The sequence below is a fragment of the Thermothielavioides terrestris genome, chromosome 1 (assembly GCF_000226115.1).
Source record: "Thermothielavioides terrestris NRRL 8126 chromosome 1, complete sequence".
NCBI classification, from domain to species: Eukaryota; Fungi; Ascomycota; class Sordariomycetes; order Sordariales; family Chaetomiaceae; genus Thermothielavioides; species Thermothielavioides terrestris.
The window spans coordinates 8,464,162-8,480,284 of NC_016457.1; the positions used below are offsets into that span (position 1 = coordinate 8,464,162).

General features: G+C 58.4%; 4 protein-coding genes across 4 annotated transcripts; 2 read left to right on the forward strand and 2 right to left on the reverse strand.

Annotated features, from left to right (window-relative positions):
- The first annotated feature begins 2,972 nt into the window (after window positions 1–2,972).
- Window positions 2,973–4,543, forward strand: THITE_2110489 (uncharacterized protein). The gene has a single exon (XM_003650670.1). It carries the CDS (start codon window positions 3,134–3,136, stop codon window positions 4,370–4,372), a length of 1,239 nt encoding a protein of 412 aa, XP_003650718.1. The 5' UTR covers window positions 2,973–3,133; the 3' UTR covers window positions 4,373–4,543.
- Window positions 4,544–5,276: 733 nt separating this feature from the next.
- Window positions 5,277–6,798, reverse strand: THITE_115972 (uncharacterized protein; the record flags this gene model as incomplete). The annotated part of the gene is made up of 4 exons (XM_003650671.1): window positions 5,277–5,339; window positions 5,713–5,738; window positions 6,004–6,420; window positions 6,744–6,798. 4 exons carry the CDS (start codon window positions 6,796–6,798, stop codon window positions 5,277–5,279), a joined length of 561 nt encoding a protein of 186 aa, XP_003650719.1.
- Window positions 6,799–10,764: 3,966 nt separating this feature from the next.
- THITE_2126735 (uncharacterized protein) lies at window positions 10,765–13,614 on the reverse strand (the record flags this gene model as incomplete). The annotated part of the gene is made up of 3 exons (XM_003650672.1): window positions 10,765–10,875; window positions 10,909–12,434; window positions 12,693–13,614. The coding sequence occupies 3 exons, from the start codon at window positions 13,612–13,614 to the stop codon at window positions 10,765–10,767; spliced, it is 2,559 nt and encodes an 852-aa protein (XP_003650720.1).
- Window positions 13,615–14,706: 1,092 nt separating this feature from the next.
- Window positions 14,707–16,083, forward strand: THITE_2110491 (uncharacterized protein). Its single transcript, XM_003650673.1, has one exon. The coding sequence runs from the start codon at window positions 14,758–14,760 to the stop codon at window positions 15,994–15,996; it is 1,239 nt and encodes a 412-aa protein (XP_003650721.1). The 5' UTR covers window positions 14,707–14,757; the 3' UTR covers window positions 15,997–16,083.
- Window positions 16,084–16,123: the final 40 nt, after the last annotated feature.

The following is a 16,123-nucleotide window of genomic DNA, read 5'->3' on the forward strand; positions in this document are numbered from 1 at the left end:
CGTGGGCCTCGGCTGCCTGTTGTGTTGTGGTTTCTCGCCTCTCATGAGAGAAGCCCTCCTCGTCCACCGGGACAAAGAGGCCACCGACCGAGTCTAAGAGCACGCCTGTCAGTGGCAAGATGCGTCGTTCTCGGTCATCCACCGCCAAGGACTGCAAAGTCGCTGGCTGGTTGGAGGCTGGGCGAGACGACCCTCCTTTTCACTTCACGCGGGATCTCGGTACCGGCGGAATGATCGTCAGCAAACGGCTTGCTCGGCAGGCAGCATTTGTGGGTGGATTACTAGGTAGTACTTTGCCGTCAGATGAAGCGGAAGGATGTCTGATCCCGTGCTTCGCGTTATTGCCGAAGCAAGACTGTCGACCGTTGGTGCTTTGGCTCGGCGTCCTCGACAGGACTGAGCATTGCGTGGTTCTCAGATGCATCCATGCAAGTTAGGTAGTTTTATGAAGTTAACGTTAGTGTGCATGTGTCCATTCAATATGCGTGCCATGCTTCTCCAAGCTCCAAATCGAGGTGGCCAGCTGGAGCGTGACGGAAGTACAGTGCTGGCACTGCGCCAGGGACCCCGCTGAGCGGCCTGCACACGCTTGTATCCGGGACATGCGAACTCGAACCACATCGTAGATTGGAAAGAGGACAAGAGGATTCGCCCAACTTGCTGCAGCTGTGATCAATCCATCCAACAAAATGGATCTGAATGGTGGATGCACCTGCTGCTTGGCATCCCCAGATTTTCCACTGGTTGACCATACCGTAAATGTCAACTGCAGAGTCTATACTACACTAGAACGCTGCGGAGTATACTCCATCAAGGTTAGCGAGCTCCCTTGGTCAGCAACCGCCAACGCCTTGGTCAGAATCGAGTGAGAGCGCGTGAATGGCGAGCACGACCCCGCACATTGATTGCCAGTTGTGCAGAGGCGCTTCCTTCCCTTCCTGGCTGAGGAGCGGCAAGATCTTGAATGCAGCTTGCCACACCAAGTTCCCGAGACAGAAGGAGCAAACGTCAGCCGGCTGCCGCCTTCGCCCACCCAAATGTTAGCGTCCCGTCTCCTGCATGCAAATCTGGGGTCCCCGATCGCGTTCACGACTTGTGGCCCCGAGCTAAGGCAAGCTGTCGTCATTAAGGGAGGTACGCCCACCACCGACGTTGCCTATGGTTCACTCAACTACATATTGCCGACTTCGCGAAAACATCAACATCAAGCGTGGAGAAATCGATTCGTCATCCAGCTGCTGTTTCCGATTAGTTAGACGAACGCCGCCGCCGTCGCACCCGTCGGACGAATCGGCCTCACCAACTCTGTCAACCCGATGTTGCACCTGTGCCAGCTGCTTTGATGACTCTTGTGCTCGCCACGGGACTGGTTCTCATCAATACCAGGACTCCCGCAGCGCAGGGCCTGTTAACAGGTGCTGCGCAACTGTTTGAGTTATTCCAACCTCCTGGGTACTCAGCTGATGTGCCCTTCTGTGAGACACCCCAACTCCGACTCATCGCCTCATCTCTGTCGGAGTCATCGAGGGGCCCCCGCTCACAGCCGCCGTCTTCGATTTGATCGCCGCCAAGTCGCCAGCCCCCGTTGCTTGCTCGTGAAGGAGGAAAATTTTTCATCGGCTGTTGTTTTTCGACGAGAATCCCCTGCACAACCGGTCGAAGTCCCCGGTCATGTCGTGCACCAATTTCGCTTAGCCTCCCAGAGGCTTGCCGCCGCAAATCCGGGAGCCTTTTCCGCCTGTGCAAATTTCATTGTGGCATCAACAGGCCCCAGGCAGGTGCCGGCTGGGGGTCGTCGTTAAAGAGGTCCCGCCAAGACTAATTTCGGAGACTGCCGCTTACAAGTATTTACAATCGCCACAGGGTGAGCGGGGCCGCGACGACTTCGAGCAACATCAACAACGAACAATCGCAAAGACTCGTCGTAACAACCTTATACAACTTTATAAAACCTCAACCAAATCGAAAAAAAAAAAAACCAAGGTAACCTGTACCCTAACTATAGCCTATATCCTAACTATAACCTAAATCCTAACCAACGGGGGGCTAGAGACGCCCCTCGTACCCCCGGCGAACTAACCGCTTGAACGCCTTGGCGATAGTGCAAACGCCTTGGCGATCGGGGTTGCGTAAAAACGTTGTAAAAACATTGCCGACAATTGGCCGAAATTAGTCTTGGCGGGACCTCTTTAACGTCTACCCGGCTGGGAAGATTGCTGAGTGAATCATCCGGGCAGGACTGACACTTGCTTCCAAAGAGCTCACTTTGTCCCATCCCGTCATTCCACCCTTCCGTGTAATGGGTATTTTGCTGGCAACAAGGAACCACAACCGCGCGTGAGCGAGAGAGCGAAGGCTGCCGGAATTTGTTGGCCGAAGCGCGGGCCGGGCCTGCACAGTGCCAACAGAATCTCCAGGGACGTGGTCGGGGGGCTGTGTCGCGTCGATGTTCCTGCTGACAGGGTCGACAAAGTGAATCGCTAAAGACACCCCCCAGCCGACAGGGATCAGCGGCAGCTGCTAGAGCCACGCCTCCCCCATCACGACCGTCCAAAATTTCGGTGGACAGGGGGGAAACCATTTTTCACACTCTGCCCCCCTGCAATTCTCCGTTGCCTCCCCCGCCTGATCCCGCTGGGCTTTGCCGCACACCTTGGCTGTCTTAAAAGCAGCGCCAACCTCCCAAATTTTCTCTTTCGACCAACTTTGGCTTCTGCCAAAATCCATATAACCATATCGCGTTGCTCTCGGACCCCACGATCATTTCTCAGCGACTTGGAGCCTGGACCGACGACGAGTCCAGCACCTTCCAGAACCCGCCGTCAGAGTCGACTCAGGCTTTGACCCCGAGTCTCCGACGCGACCGGAGATTTATCGCCAGCTCCCTGACATGTTCGCAATCAGAAGCCGGTTTTCCTTCCCTCTTCCTCCCGACCACAGACCAAGGTGACGGGTGTCACTTTCTCCAGCGTCACGACACAGGCGCGATCCAAAACAAAGTTCGAGCAGAGCAAGAGCACGGCCATCAAACCCCTCGCAGCGGCTGGGGGGTGCGCAAGGGAGGTTTTAGTTTTGCGCGAGTCAAAGCAGGACGATTTGGATGTCTAGGAGGACATCCCAGGAGCCAGAGAACATGGCCACCTATTCCCCGTACGGGTCCACTCCCGGCCAGGAGTATTTCTACGACGATAAGAGCTTCCCCAGCCCGTCCCCGACGCCGTCGCCTCGGGGGCCTTGCTACTACTACGGCGCGACACCTCAGCGGCCGGCGACGCGGGCTCACTTCCGCAACGGCAGCACCAGTGGCATCAACAACGGCTTTGCCAGCCCTCGCCCACCGTCGTTCTCCCCCCGGTACACGAGCGACGGCCAGTACGCCACTGTCAATGTGAGTGTTTCGCGGTCATCGCGCAAGCCAAGTTTTTCGGGTCCGCCGCGCCCCACGCGCGAGCGCCGCTCCTCGTTTTCCTACCACCGCGCTACGGTATCTCATGGGGAGTCCGACGAGGACGAGTTCATCGATCTCGGCGGCCACACCTTCGTGCTGCCCGGGCGGTCGCGGTCGAAACGATATAAGGACCACTTCACTGTCAACGCTGGGGGGCATGGAACTGATTACGACTACTATGCACAGGGCGGTCCCTACTTTGACAGGGAGGCTGGGTTCGCCTCGCCGCGGTACGAGCCTGATCGCCGGCCGCCTCCCGCTGGGGCTGCCGCTGGCGCCGGACACTCGCGCCGCAACTCGACCTCGGTCCCGCAGCGTCCTCAGACCGCCCGGCCCGCCGCCATGCACAGGAAGCCGCCGCCGCCGCCTCCTCCCCGCCAGGCCACGGAGGCCGATGCCAGGCGGCACAAGATCCCTCCCGGATTCTCCCTCAAGAACTGGGATCCCACGGAAGAGCCCATCCTGCTGCTTGGAAGCGTGTTTGATGCCAACTCCCTCGGAAAGTGGATCTACGACTGGACTATCTACCACCATGGTGCCGGATCTCCCATCGGCGACATGTCCGGCGAGTTGTGGCTCCTCCTTATCCAGCTGGCCGGGAAGATCAAGCGCGCCGAGGAGACGGTCCCCAAGCTCAGGTCCAAGGAGAACCGCGAGATCCTGGAGGAGTTCATTGAAGCCGGTTACAGACTCACCGACAAGCTCCGGAAGCTAATTAAACTGTGTGAGGCCCCGATGCTCCGCTCCGCATCCAAGCGCAAGGAGGGTCAGTTGGGCAAGAACGCCGGTGTCGAGTTCGTCGAGACCCTCTGGGGTCGTGACCGGGAGTTCGACAAAACCGACCGCTTCATGGCGTCCGTCCGTCTCTGGAACCTTCGCTTTGACACCAATTGCGAAGAAATGCTCCGGAATCCCTCCATCTAAAGCCATTCCTTGCATGGGCCTGTCTTCCTTGGGCTGGGCTTTCTATTTTACCTTCCCGGCCGCGCGCCCGACAGCGCAAGAACCACAAAGCAACACATTCCAGGAATACCTACAAGCAAGGCTGTACGATTAGGTCTCTTGTCGGGGTCATTTGGTCATCCAGGTCTTCTACCGAGGTTTTGTTTCCTTGTCAGCGGCGGGGCGATTTGCGCCCGAAGCCGAGTACATCTTTCCGCCGGGAGCAGTCCCGCAATCAGGGTGGCCGTCTTTTTGTTTCGGTCTTTCGAAGATACCCACGCGCAACGAACGGCCCTCGTGGCGCGAACATTATACATCAGGCGATGCTGATAAAAGCATTGACGCAATGGATCACACGATCACGCAGCAGCGGGTGCAGACAGGCTGCACTGCCGACCAGAAGTTACAGGAACCCAAAAGTTATCGGTGTTTGTTTTCCTTTGTCTGTTTGGGTCAGGGAACGGGTGTGTCTTTTGAAAGTAGAGGATTTCGTGGGAAGCAGAGGTGATGGACGACATTCTACGTCGCCAGGCACTGCATTTTTAATGTCAGGTTCTACTTGGTGTTTGGAGAGGAGGAACTGTATTTGTTTTTTTGGTCTGTCTTGTTTCTCTTGTCAGAGGGTTCACCGCTGGGCGTTGGAGAGCCTCTTTTCTTTGCTCGGTTGTCAGCGACGCGCTCCAACAATTATGGCGAGCCGTCCCATCTCTCTTTCTGTTTTTCTCCTGTTTCACAGGATGGATATACCCCCTTGTCGAGTTATTGTCATCGGATATGCAGGATCATAGACTATTGGTAGCGATTAGAAGGACAATCATCTGGGTTTCGCTTTCCTCATCTCTTCGACTGATTCATGAACTGGAATTCGTGCTTATCCTAGCGAACTTCATGGCATGGCGCTGAAGGTCGCGTCACTGAGTGCATTCCTGAAGATGAGGGCCCAAAATACCTGGAGCTTGGGAGGTAAATTTTCACCCACGATTGTGTTGTGTGTGTTTGTGCGTGTGTGTGTGCCTGATGGCCCCCTGGCACAGCCCTAGATTTTCAGCCCTACTCTGCAAACGGGGCAGGCACCGCCCTGCAGGGATCTTGACAGGGTACTTTTTCCGTGCCTTGACTGGGCGCCATCAAAATTTTTTTTCCTCCCCATCGGTCTGCGCCTCACAAACGGCGCTGTGGAAAACTTGAGGTGAAACAACCGCGCACACCCCCACCCTCCCTCGAACGAAACCGGCTGCCTGATGCAAGGGGAATGCAGCTGAGCAAACGGCGGCCGGACAGAGCAAGAGGGGAAGGGGAACGGAGATTGCCTCTGGTCCTACCTGCCTTCGGAGAATACAATGTGTATCTGTTGACAGCACAGCATAATTATTCCGTAGTTGTCCTCTCTTCCCCAGGCTCTAGGCTGGTTACACGCCTCATCAGGGGTTCCCACCAAACGCATCGGGCCCCTCAAACTCCGGGAATCTGGTGAGACGAACACGGTGCACTGTCCCCTCGGCTGCTTTCCGCCACGCCTCGCGCACAGGCAACACAACCGTGCTGCGTTCAGCCTCCCGAGACGTGCCAAACATGAAACAGTTCTCTCAATTTCTTTCTTTTTGTATCCCTACTGTTGCTTTTGCGCTCCGTCACTTCCTGCTCAATCAAATCCAAGCTGGGTAGTCGTCGATAGATCAAGTCGAGCTTGAAGCGCTTGTAATTTCGCGCGAGCCATGCAATTGGCCATGATGTTTGGATCCCTCTTCTCAGGGTTGGTTCCTGGATGAAGTGATCAAAGTACGAACCGAAGCTCCACTGAATGAGGAAGCTGAACAGGGACGGAAGCAAGAACATGGGACGAACGGACAGGCCCTGCCCCTCACCTAGGTAAGCAAGCAAGCTTTGCTCGCCTTCCCCACCCATGGCACGCATGCCGCCAACCGAACCGGCCGGGCCACCAGCCCCTCCGCCCTGTTCCGTCCGTCCCCTTGTTGCCGACGGCCTTGCAAACGGCCGCAGCTGGGAATTGCGCTCGATGCTGGTGAACACTAATACTCGATAGAGAGTTACCGTGTAACTGGCACACAAAGTCCAACGGAATATATTTTACGGATACTTTATTCGAGGAGGAACGGTTGCACAGTACGAGCTGTGCCGCGGATCCATCTGTGTCGTGAACGGATACCGATTACACAGGATGCCTGGCACTGGTGGTGCCGGTCAGATTGCAGCGGCCGCTGCTGAGTGGCACGGCAAGTCAAGTCATCCTCGGCTTCCGAGTGCTTTCTGCTTGTTACGATGCTGAGCGGCGAATACGCTGCGTATCTCGCAGACGCTGCGCCGAGGGGTAAGGTAGTATACGTATACGTACGTCGTATGGTGCCTTCCGCGACACTCGACTGGATGGGACTGCGCTGATGACGCATGTTTTCCGCGGCGGCCGCCAGAACTTGGAAACGCGGCAATCAGCGCCTCGGGTTGGTTCGTTCCCAGGGCAGGCCTGTGTTGTGCGGAATACGAATTCGCCACTGCTACCGCGGTAAACGATGCGAAAATCAAATGGAGTGAAGCCTTATTCGAGCCTGGAAACAAGCGCCCCACGATCGCCATCACATGCTCCTTGTTGGACCAAGTCTTCCGTCGTGCCATGTAGTCCGTAGTTGGACGGTGTAGCCTGGATGGGCGGAATATCAGCGCCCCTGCCCTACAAGTGGACCGCGTTTACGGGGTGGCGCCGAACAGAAAGCCCAATCAACGACCTCCACCCCCTTAGGTTAGTTCCCACCCTCACCACAGCCGCTCAGCCGGCTGTGCCTGCTGAGGCTTCCTTGCTTTGCCACGCTCATCGTGCAGGGCGATTGATCACAGGCGATCCAGCGCTTAACGTCAGCGCTTAACGCTGACTCCCGCGCGGCAGTGCGCAACGCACGCCAGGCGCGGGTCCATTCCATCGGATCGCTCGCTTCCTTCAACGTCCACGCAGCGGCGCTGCCGGGCAAGCGTCGTCGCAGGCAGCCAGCCCTACATGCGGAACGGCAGTGCATTGGGGTTGTTTCTAGGTGTACCCCCGGGCCCGTTTTCCCGGCCAAACCCTGGGGGAGCGGACCCTGGCCATCAACGTGGGAACGATATCCAAAGCACGATTTCCTCACCAGCTCGAAACGGCAGGCGCAGATAATGTTTTACGGAACGCTGCTCGACTGCGTATTAGCAGCTGTCGAGTCGCCCCGGAACCGGGGATCCACACACCTCGGTGTCGACCCCGGAGCATCGGACCCGAAGACGCTGAGATCATCCCTCGGGCCACGGTCCGCCGTCGCAGCTGACACGGAGTTACCACACGCAAGTACGGAGTAACTACAGCGGATTACCTTGACAGGGCAAACTGCATCAACTCCGCTGCGCCTCCCCTTCGGATTGCTGCATCACCCGATTTCGCTCGATCACTGTGACCACACACGGAAACAGATTACTTGCATCGCTAGTCCCCGGTCGTGTCACGGCGGCATTGTCCCTCCCCCCACCTTCTCCCGACCGCGCCGGCGCTTCTTTTTTTCGCTCAGGACGGATATCAATCAATGTACGGGGTACTTTAATTCAGGAAACCGCCTCGTACAGATCTCTTAGGCAGGCGGGGTGGCCGGGCATGTTTGTTTGCCCAGTGCCGCAAATTTTAGCGGGTTTGCTTGCTCATCCGAGGCGCAGATCTGGCCCGGGATTTGGAATGCGCGAAGCTTGTGCCAAGAAACGTTATTGCGCCTCACCCTCGCGAACTCTCGGTTTTCGGGGGTGCTCCATACAATACACTACATGTACGGATATCCGATCCAAGCTGCGAGGGCGACCTGCCGCTGCCGCGGCCGGCGTCGCTACCCGCTCGCTCGTTTGGATCAATCGTTCGGGTAAAGAGAGATACTGCGTAGTGTAGATGCGGGCTCGCCGAGTCGTATCCGCGCGCAGCGGGATCTCTTTTCTTTGTTCTTTTTAGAGTGGTTTCTCACCTCAGTCAGCCGTGTCCTGCTGTGCCGCTTCTCAATGAGGCTCCAGCCCGGACGCGGGTGGTTGTACGGAGTACGGGCTGGAAGGAATATGGATGCCTCCAATTCGGTCCGTCCCTGGACAAGGCTGTTGTTGAGTTCCGGCTCGAGCAACAGGGCACTCATTGTATTCCCAAGGCGCTCCAAACGATACACACGTCTTGGCCGTGGATGCGAAGATGTCACAACACCCGACCTTCTCTACACGTGCACGCGGGACCAGAATGCCCAGCACACCCATCTCCACCCCACCCGGTGGAATGGAAGGTGGTCAGCCACCTCGATTTCTCGAACCGATGCTACCGAGTTAGCGCAACCGTAGTCTGCCATATTCCTGGATTTGCGGCCTTGTGCGCGGTCGTGCGGGCGGCTATCTGCAATTGCGTGCAGGCGGGATGGTGTAGGGCCGCCCAATCAGGCCGCAGTGCCCAGGCCTGTGTCACGGTGACGGGGTTCCGGCACATGCAGTGCGGTGTGAACTCCTCGTTGCCCGATTTGGGCTGATCACCCCCGCCTCATTGCCCGGCGCCCGGCGCCCAGCGCCCGTGATGTTTGTGAATGTGCTCTGCTCGCCCCGCCCGAAGGTAGGAGATGTGATATGCAGTTGGGCGTCTAGGTGATGGGGCGTCGCGCTGTCTTTCCCGCCCAGCGTCTGTTTAAGCCAGTCACAATATCTGTTCAGATGACATCAGGGCAATCATTCTCCAAACTGCACAGAGTACCAGATGGCAATGCATCGGTGTAGTCGCGCTGTTTCCTTGCTCTTCTAGAAGGTCTTGAGCAGCGCGGCTACACTACCACAGGATTAGGACAAGGCTTCCAGAATGCCAGCCTCGGAGTCCCCGCACCCACGCGACGGAAAAAACGATCAGTTAACCACTAGCAGCTGCAGCCGCCTGCAGCACCGAACCGCCTATTTTTAGGGATCGTGGCGCTGTGGCGCCTCCCAACCACCTACGCAGTACACGTGTGTGCGGAATACAACGTGAAGGAACCTAGCTGACCTGAGTGTACTTGATGTTGGGGCGTACCGTATCCCACGCACGGTGCGCTCCGCCGTGCCCCTCCCCACCACCCGCTGACTCGTTGCAAGAAGGTCGCCGTCACTCACAAGTGGCTGCTGGCTACATCTCGGCCGCGCGCCACGTCCCGAGAACACCGGGCTTGGGCAGCCGGAGCACCCGGAGCAGCCGGCGGCGACTGCGGCTGCGGCTGCGGAAGGGGCGTCCCGGTGGTCCTTGCTAGCGCCTTTCATCGTACACAGATCCCCGTAGGGTGCATGGCCTTGTCAGGGGCAGGGTTAAAAACCAGGCGAGCAGTGTTGGGAGTTTTATCCGCCCGACTCGGTCATCTCGCGGCCCGGGCAAGCGTTCACTCAACCCTTCCAGGTTGGAAGTTGGTGACGTGGAGAACGAACGAAAGCGGCCGGCCTCCGCGGGGTGAAGCGGGCAAGCGGGGTCGGGAAAGGGAGCGAGGGGCCACGGCGAGCTCCGCTGCGGGCCGCCCCGCTGGCCCGGCCTCTTCCTGAGACGAACGACCTCCTTCTCACAAAACCCCTGAAGGTTGGAATCATCAAGCAGCAATATAGGCCGTGGGAGTCAGTCCAGCGACCAACGCCACGGTATATTCTATTCTTCCTTGGAACCAGGGCATTGACTTCCGCCGTAAAGCAGACGAGAGTCAACACTTGGAATCGTCCACCTCCCACGCCCCCCTCCCCCCTTAAAAAAGCTAAAAGAAAGAAAAAAAAGAAAAGAAAAAAGAAAACGAAGAAAAGAAGAACGGGGGAGGTTGCTTTGAAAAGAGAATACCCCCGCATTCGGCGTCGTGGACGTCCAGTTCCCAGCCCGCGCTAGACGCCATAGGTCGCTAGGGGGCACCGAGATGCATACAGAACCGTGCTGTGATTGAGGGTGATTGAGGGGGCGGGAGCACATACAAGATGCCAACCTTCCCTTGGTACTACTGCGATATTGTGAGGTGACAAATGGTCATTTCAAGCTCTTAGCCAAACCTACCTAGGTAGTAGGTAGCCAGTGTTGCTTCGATCATCCACTTAATAGTCTCGTCTCTTGTTTTCTTCATGATATACCAACCCCCATCCTTTGTCTTTCTCGACTCACAGCCCGCCCCCTTTCCCACATCCCTTCTCGTCACGAGGTCCTTTAGCCCAGCCTGGGGACGGCATCATAGGAGCTCTAACCCGCTCGCCTCGGTGCTCCCCAACAACAACGCATCCCTGTGTCCAAACCGGATTCAAATCCACAGAGACGATTCACGCAACCCGCCCCGCAAATCGATTAGTCGCTGTACATTATCAAACTACCACTTGATACAGATGTGTACGCTTGCTCCTCATCCACGAGTTCCCAAGAACCACACCTGCTTCGTCCTGTCCTTCCATTGCTCCCGATTCATGCTCAAGCCCCGCGGCCACCAGCTCTTAAACAAGCCTCGATAATACCCCTCCCCATCGGCGTAAGTACTCTTGTCACTCACAACAACAACCTCCACTTTGGGCAAGTCCAGCTCGGAGCTGTTGGCAACCTCCCCATTACCCGATCGGTGCTCCGTAAAAGAAGAACCGGAACCACCCGATCCCGCAGCTCCCTTGCCTCCTGGCGCATTCAGCGTTTCTGTCCTAGCAGACCGTTCCGGCTTGTCGCCAAGTGCAGCTTCTCCATTCCCATCTTGCTCTTGCTTCTTTTCTTCCTTCCCAGCCCTCTCCTCTTTCTGCTGTCCGTCTTCCCCCTTCTCAGTTCTCTCTCTCCGGTCCTCTTTCTTCTCTCCACCCTCCTTTTTACCTTCGCTTCGTCGCTTTCTTGCCTTAGCTTTTCTGTCTCTGCCTCCCTGCTCTGCCTCTCCCCTTTCCACCGCATGCTTAGCCCGAACGATCTCCTCTTCCGAGCCACCCCGGCCCTTCCGTCCCTCCTCTCCCTCCTGCTTCTGCGCCTGGCCCATGGAGCTTACAGGCATTGTAGCTCTCGAAACCAAACACCCCTCCCCAGCCCGCTTCCGCTCCTGCAGCTCCACCCACCCATAGCGCGGGCAAGTCCACCGGTACGGCACCAATGCCACAGGCTCTCCGCTGTCGTTGCCGCCAAGTGTGATGGGCGGCGGCGCATCCGGGCCCCAACGGTGAGTGTTCGGCTCGGCGGTGACCAGGTCGCTGAAGCTTGTGGAGGAGAGACGGAAGAGCTTGGGGGCTGAGCGGGCTGTGGTGTCGGCCTCAATGGCGGTGCCGGCCGGGTCGGTGGTAGTGGGTTCCGCTTGCTTCGATTCGGTGACGGGAACAGGTGCGTAGCCGATGCTAGATGCGACTGAGGTGGCTCCACTTTCGGGGGTTGGGATGGGTTCGTCGGAGTCGATCGGGGCAGACTCGGTCTGGGCGAATTCCGGTTGTGAGGCGGCCCGGGTGTCAACGACGTGGTCCGTATTGGCTCTGGGCGAGGCGGCTTCGCGTTGATTTGACGTGGGCCGGGGAGCAGCCGCGAGGGCAGCGTTCACTGCGGGTGTTCTGGTGTCACTTTCGGGGTTCGTAGCGGGCTGGCCCGGGGCGGGATGAGAGAGGTGCTCGGTGGAGTCTGCTGCTGCTGGTGTGTTTGAAGAAGCGATATTGTCTCTACTTGTTTGCGAGCGTTCTTCTGCCGTTCGGGTATCTGAGTCCCTCAGGGTCGTTACTTTGACCGCGGACTCTGTGGAAGGGATTGGGGCCGGCCGAGGTGGTAAAAGCGTGTCCTGAACGGACGGCTCGGGTACTGGCGGACTCGTCTCGAAGGCCTCTCCACATGACGTAGACTTGTGAGACGAGCCACGTTTCTTTTTGGCTCCTTTTCGCTTGGGTCGCTTCTTGCTTCCCTTTGTATCACTTGGCTTCGTAGGTTGCCGAGAGGGCGCTAATTCGTCGTCATCTGGCTCCGGGCTATGTTCCGGCTCTGGCACTGGCTTTTTGTGCGATTGCAGCACTCGAAATGGATTGGAATCCCGGCGACCGGGCAGCCTCGCAACCACTGGCACTTCGGAGGCTGTGAGAGATTCCATACAAGCCTCTTCCTGAGAGAGAGCGGCCGGCGAGGCCTCTCTTGGTTCCTGTAACGATCGCGATTCCGTACGATCCGGGCCACACTCCTGCTCTCTCTTCAGTCCTTCACCTGGGAATGTGTCTTTCAGCGTGTAATTCGATGCAAGTCGTCTCGGCCGCTGCTGTTCCGGCATGATCAGCCTGGGGCTCCTACTCTCCGAACCGCCATGCGTAGTCTGCTAGGTTGACGTTATGGGCGCACCGGATGTCAATGCCGGAAGAGCAACGGATTCGGCGTCTGTTGCAGATGGTTGTGGCGCTGCCGGCGAAGCATGCGGCGGACTGGTGATTGCCGGCGGCGACATTGGGGAGCGAAAATCATCAACCGGTCCGAGGGTGGCTGGCGCCGGGGGGGCGGATGTCGAGTTAAAGGCAGCAACCGGCTCAGGCGGCACCGCTGCGTTTTCGGCGGGTGTTGAAGCAGGATGACCTCTGAGATCGAACGGTATGTCTGGCGGCGTGGCGGGTAAGGGGCCCGAAAAAGGCCTCATTCCGGGCAATTCCGCCAGCACCCTCCCGGACCGCTCACTCCTCAGCTGCAGGGCACCGCTCTGGTGCTCGTAGACACAAAGATGGCACGACATGAGGACCTCCACAAATACCGTGTCGGCCAACCCAGAAAAAGAGACCTTGGCAAAACCAGTCTCAGATTGGGTGTTCGCACCTTTGCTGCACAGGTGCAGTACCCCTCGGACGGAACTGTCCGGGTTGAGGACCACCAGCAAACCCTGGTGCCGATTGGCCAAGAGACGAAGGCCAGCCAGACACACGAGCTCCACCAGCGCTGCTTCTGCCAGGCTCGAGATGGACGCCCGGGTCCAGCCACTGTCAAAGGGTCCCGTCACAATCTGGCCATGAGGGTTCGTCGGCGGAGGGGGCCGGACGGCGGGAGCCTGCTTATCGCGATCAGAGTTTGGGAAGCTGATTGCCTGATGACATGGCTCGCCGAAGCCTGGCGGGATAGCAGGGTGGTGAGGAAGAGACGGGATATGGAGGAAGGGCGGGTAATAAACTCCAGGTTGGTAAGGGGCACTCGGCGCGTAAGGGTTGGGAGGAGAATACGGAACAGAAGGCGGAGGCGGGGGATCAGCTGGCGGTTCAGGCGGGTAGTATGGACGGGCCATCATCGGCTGCCCAAATGTGGGCGCATCAGATGATTTCCACACCGGCAGGGGCGGCGATGGATATGCTGCTATATGCTGCCGTCTATACATGGACGGATTCTACCGTGGGGCATTCCCGCGGTTCGTGCCAGGGAAGAGTAACCATCGAGCGCGTAGCGAGGGGGCGGGTGGGCGAGTCAGGATGGGGGAGATGCTGGGCCTGTGTCGACGGTGTAAGCAGCCAGAACGAGCACCGGGCGAATGAATTAAGGAAGTGACGGAGACAACAGAGCAGGACATCCGCCTTGGAGGCTAGGTATTCACTGGCCGGGTTTGCCGCCTCGTCGAAAATAAGAGAAGAACGGAGAAGGCGCCCTGGTGGCCGAGGGCCGGTTCTTTCCTGGCACTTCCCTTCAAGTAGAAACGGCGAGGGCATGCTATCAAGGAAAGTGAGCATCGGCAGGAAGTTGGTCAATCCGCATTTTAAGAGCACCGTCTCTGGAAGTAAGCTCGCAGTCCATCGGCGCTCCCAGCAAGATCAGTGACCAAATATGTGTGACTCGGTGATTATCGGTGATAAAAGAAAAAAAAGGGGTAACGCTATGTCTTTTGCATGCTGCTAAGGAGGCAGACTCGTTGGAGCTCCTTCAGCCCGGTCGCAGGCGGCGCGCATGAAGGTCGAGCGTGGGAGAGCGTGAGGATTGCGACAGCGGGCCGAAAGACAGAAGGATAGTCGATGCTTGATGCCTCTGACTGAAAGTCCTCGCTGCTATCCTCACTGTCACTGCGTATCGGGCAGGTGCAACCCAGGCGAGTGCTGGCGGACGCTGAGTGACTGATGCCTGATTCCTAATTCCTGATTCCACGGCTTACTCGCACACTAGGTACCCCACTTTTCTTTTAGAGAATAATCCAGCATAGAGGTGAAACCACAATGATGTTTTTCACCGTTTCCACTGTTCCAGGGAGTCAGTATTACGCAGTGGTGTTTTTGTTGACTAAGGGGGGACAGGAGAACCGTCGTTTGGCCCTAACCCTGGCCGATATTGGGGGGCAAGGGAATTGCCAAGGTAACCGCCTCAGGAAATTTTGCCTTGCGTCAACTATCCGTAACTGCCCACTATATTCCGTATTTTACACCCAGTCCCATCCCCTCCCATTGACATGCACTACATCAGGTTTTGCAGGCCGCCCGAGGTCCAGGCGGGGCGATCGCAGGCATCCGTCAAGATCGTGCTCACCATCACCACGGATCTCAGCGATGCATTCCTGTCGCCGCGCAACCCGGTCCCGCTGGCCGTCATCGGCGCTTACACCGAGCGCGGGCCCGGCGGCGATGGCGCCGACCGGCTCATCCCGGCTCCCCTGACCGCGGCCGGCAGCCCGCCGACGTGGCGGGCGGGGATGCGCGTGCTCAAGCTCGACCTGCCGCTGCCGCCGCTGCCGCGCCCGCTCGAGACGCTGCAGATCCGCCCGCTGAGCCGCCAGCTGGCCGCCCTCGCCACGAGCGACGTGCTGCCTGGCGACCGGGGGCTGATCATGCCCGTCTACGCCGACATGCCCCGCGAGCCTGGCGCCGTCGGGCCATCGGTGTGTTTCCGCAGCCTGAGGCTGTCCGCTGGCGATGGCCGCGGCGGCGCTGGCGCTGCTGCTGCTGCTGCTGCTGTCCCGCCGCTGCAGATCGAGGAAGATCTCGGTGAGAGCATCGCGCGCCATATCTGGGATTCCGGTGTCGTCATGGTGTCAATGCTTGCGGACCTCTGCTCAGTTGGGAGTCCAGCTGGCGGCGGCGGCCCCTTGCCGCGACTTCGCAGCATCCTTCTTCAACAGCTACATCGGCCATTGAACATCCTGGAGCTCGGCTGCGGGGTCGGCGTCCTGGGCATCGGACTCGCGCGGATCCTGTCGCTGGCTCAACAAGCCGAAGCCGGAGCGAAGGAGCCGCCGCACATCCTCATGACGGACCTGCCTGAGGCGGAAGGGAAGGCGCGGGCCAACATCGCCCGTCAGGCTGGCAGTTTCGAGGTCGCACCAGCCGACCTCGATTTTGAGCCGCTGGACTGGCAAGACGGCCAGCACGGCAAATTCGGCGGGAAGGCGGGGTCTCGCGCCTGGGATCTCGTCGTCTTGTGTGACTGCACCTACAACACCGACACGTTGCCGCCTCTGGTCAAGACGCTCTCGGCGCTTCACGGCCATACTGCGCGGCTCGGCTCTTCTGCGGCCGAAGCACCCACCAAAACTGAGGTTCTTGTCGCAACAAAGCCGAGACACTCGTCTGAGCGGATCTTCTTTGACCTAATGTCCGCTGACGGATGGGTCGTGCGGGAACAGACAGTGCTGCCGCTCCCTCTGCTCGACGCCGAAGGCCAGACCGTCGAGGTTTATCTTTTTGGGAAATAGGGTTGGCCGATCTTGATACGCAAGTGACGAACTCCTGATAATGCCTACCTCCGAAGCTACCTAGGTATAGAGAGGTTAACTGGCGTCGTCTCTTCGCTTGCGAAACGGGGCCCCTGTGGTCTGGACG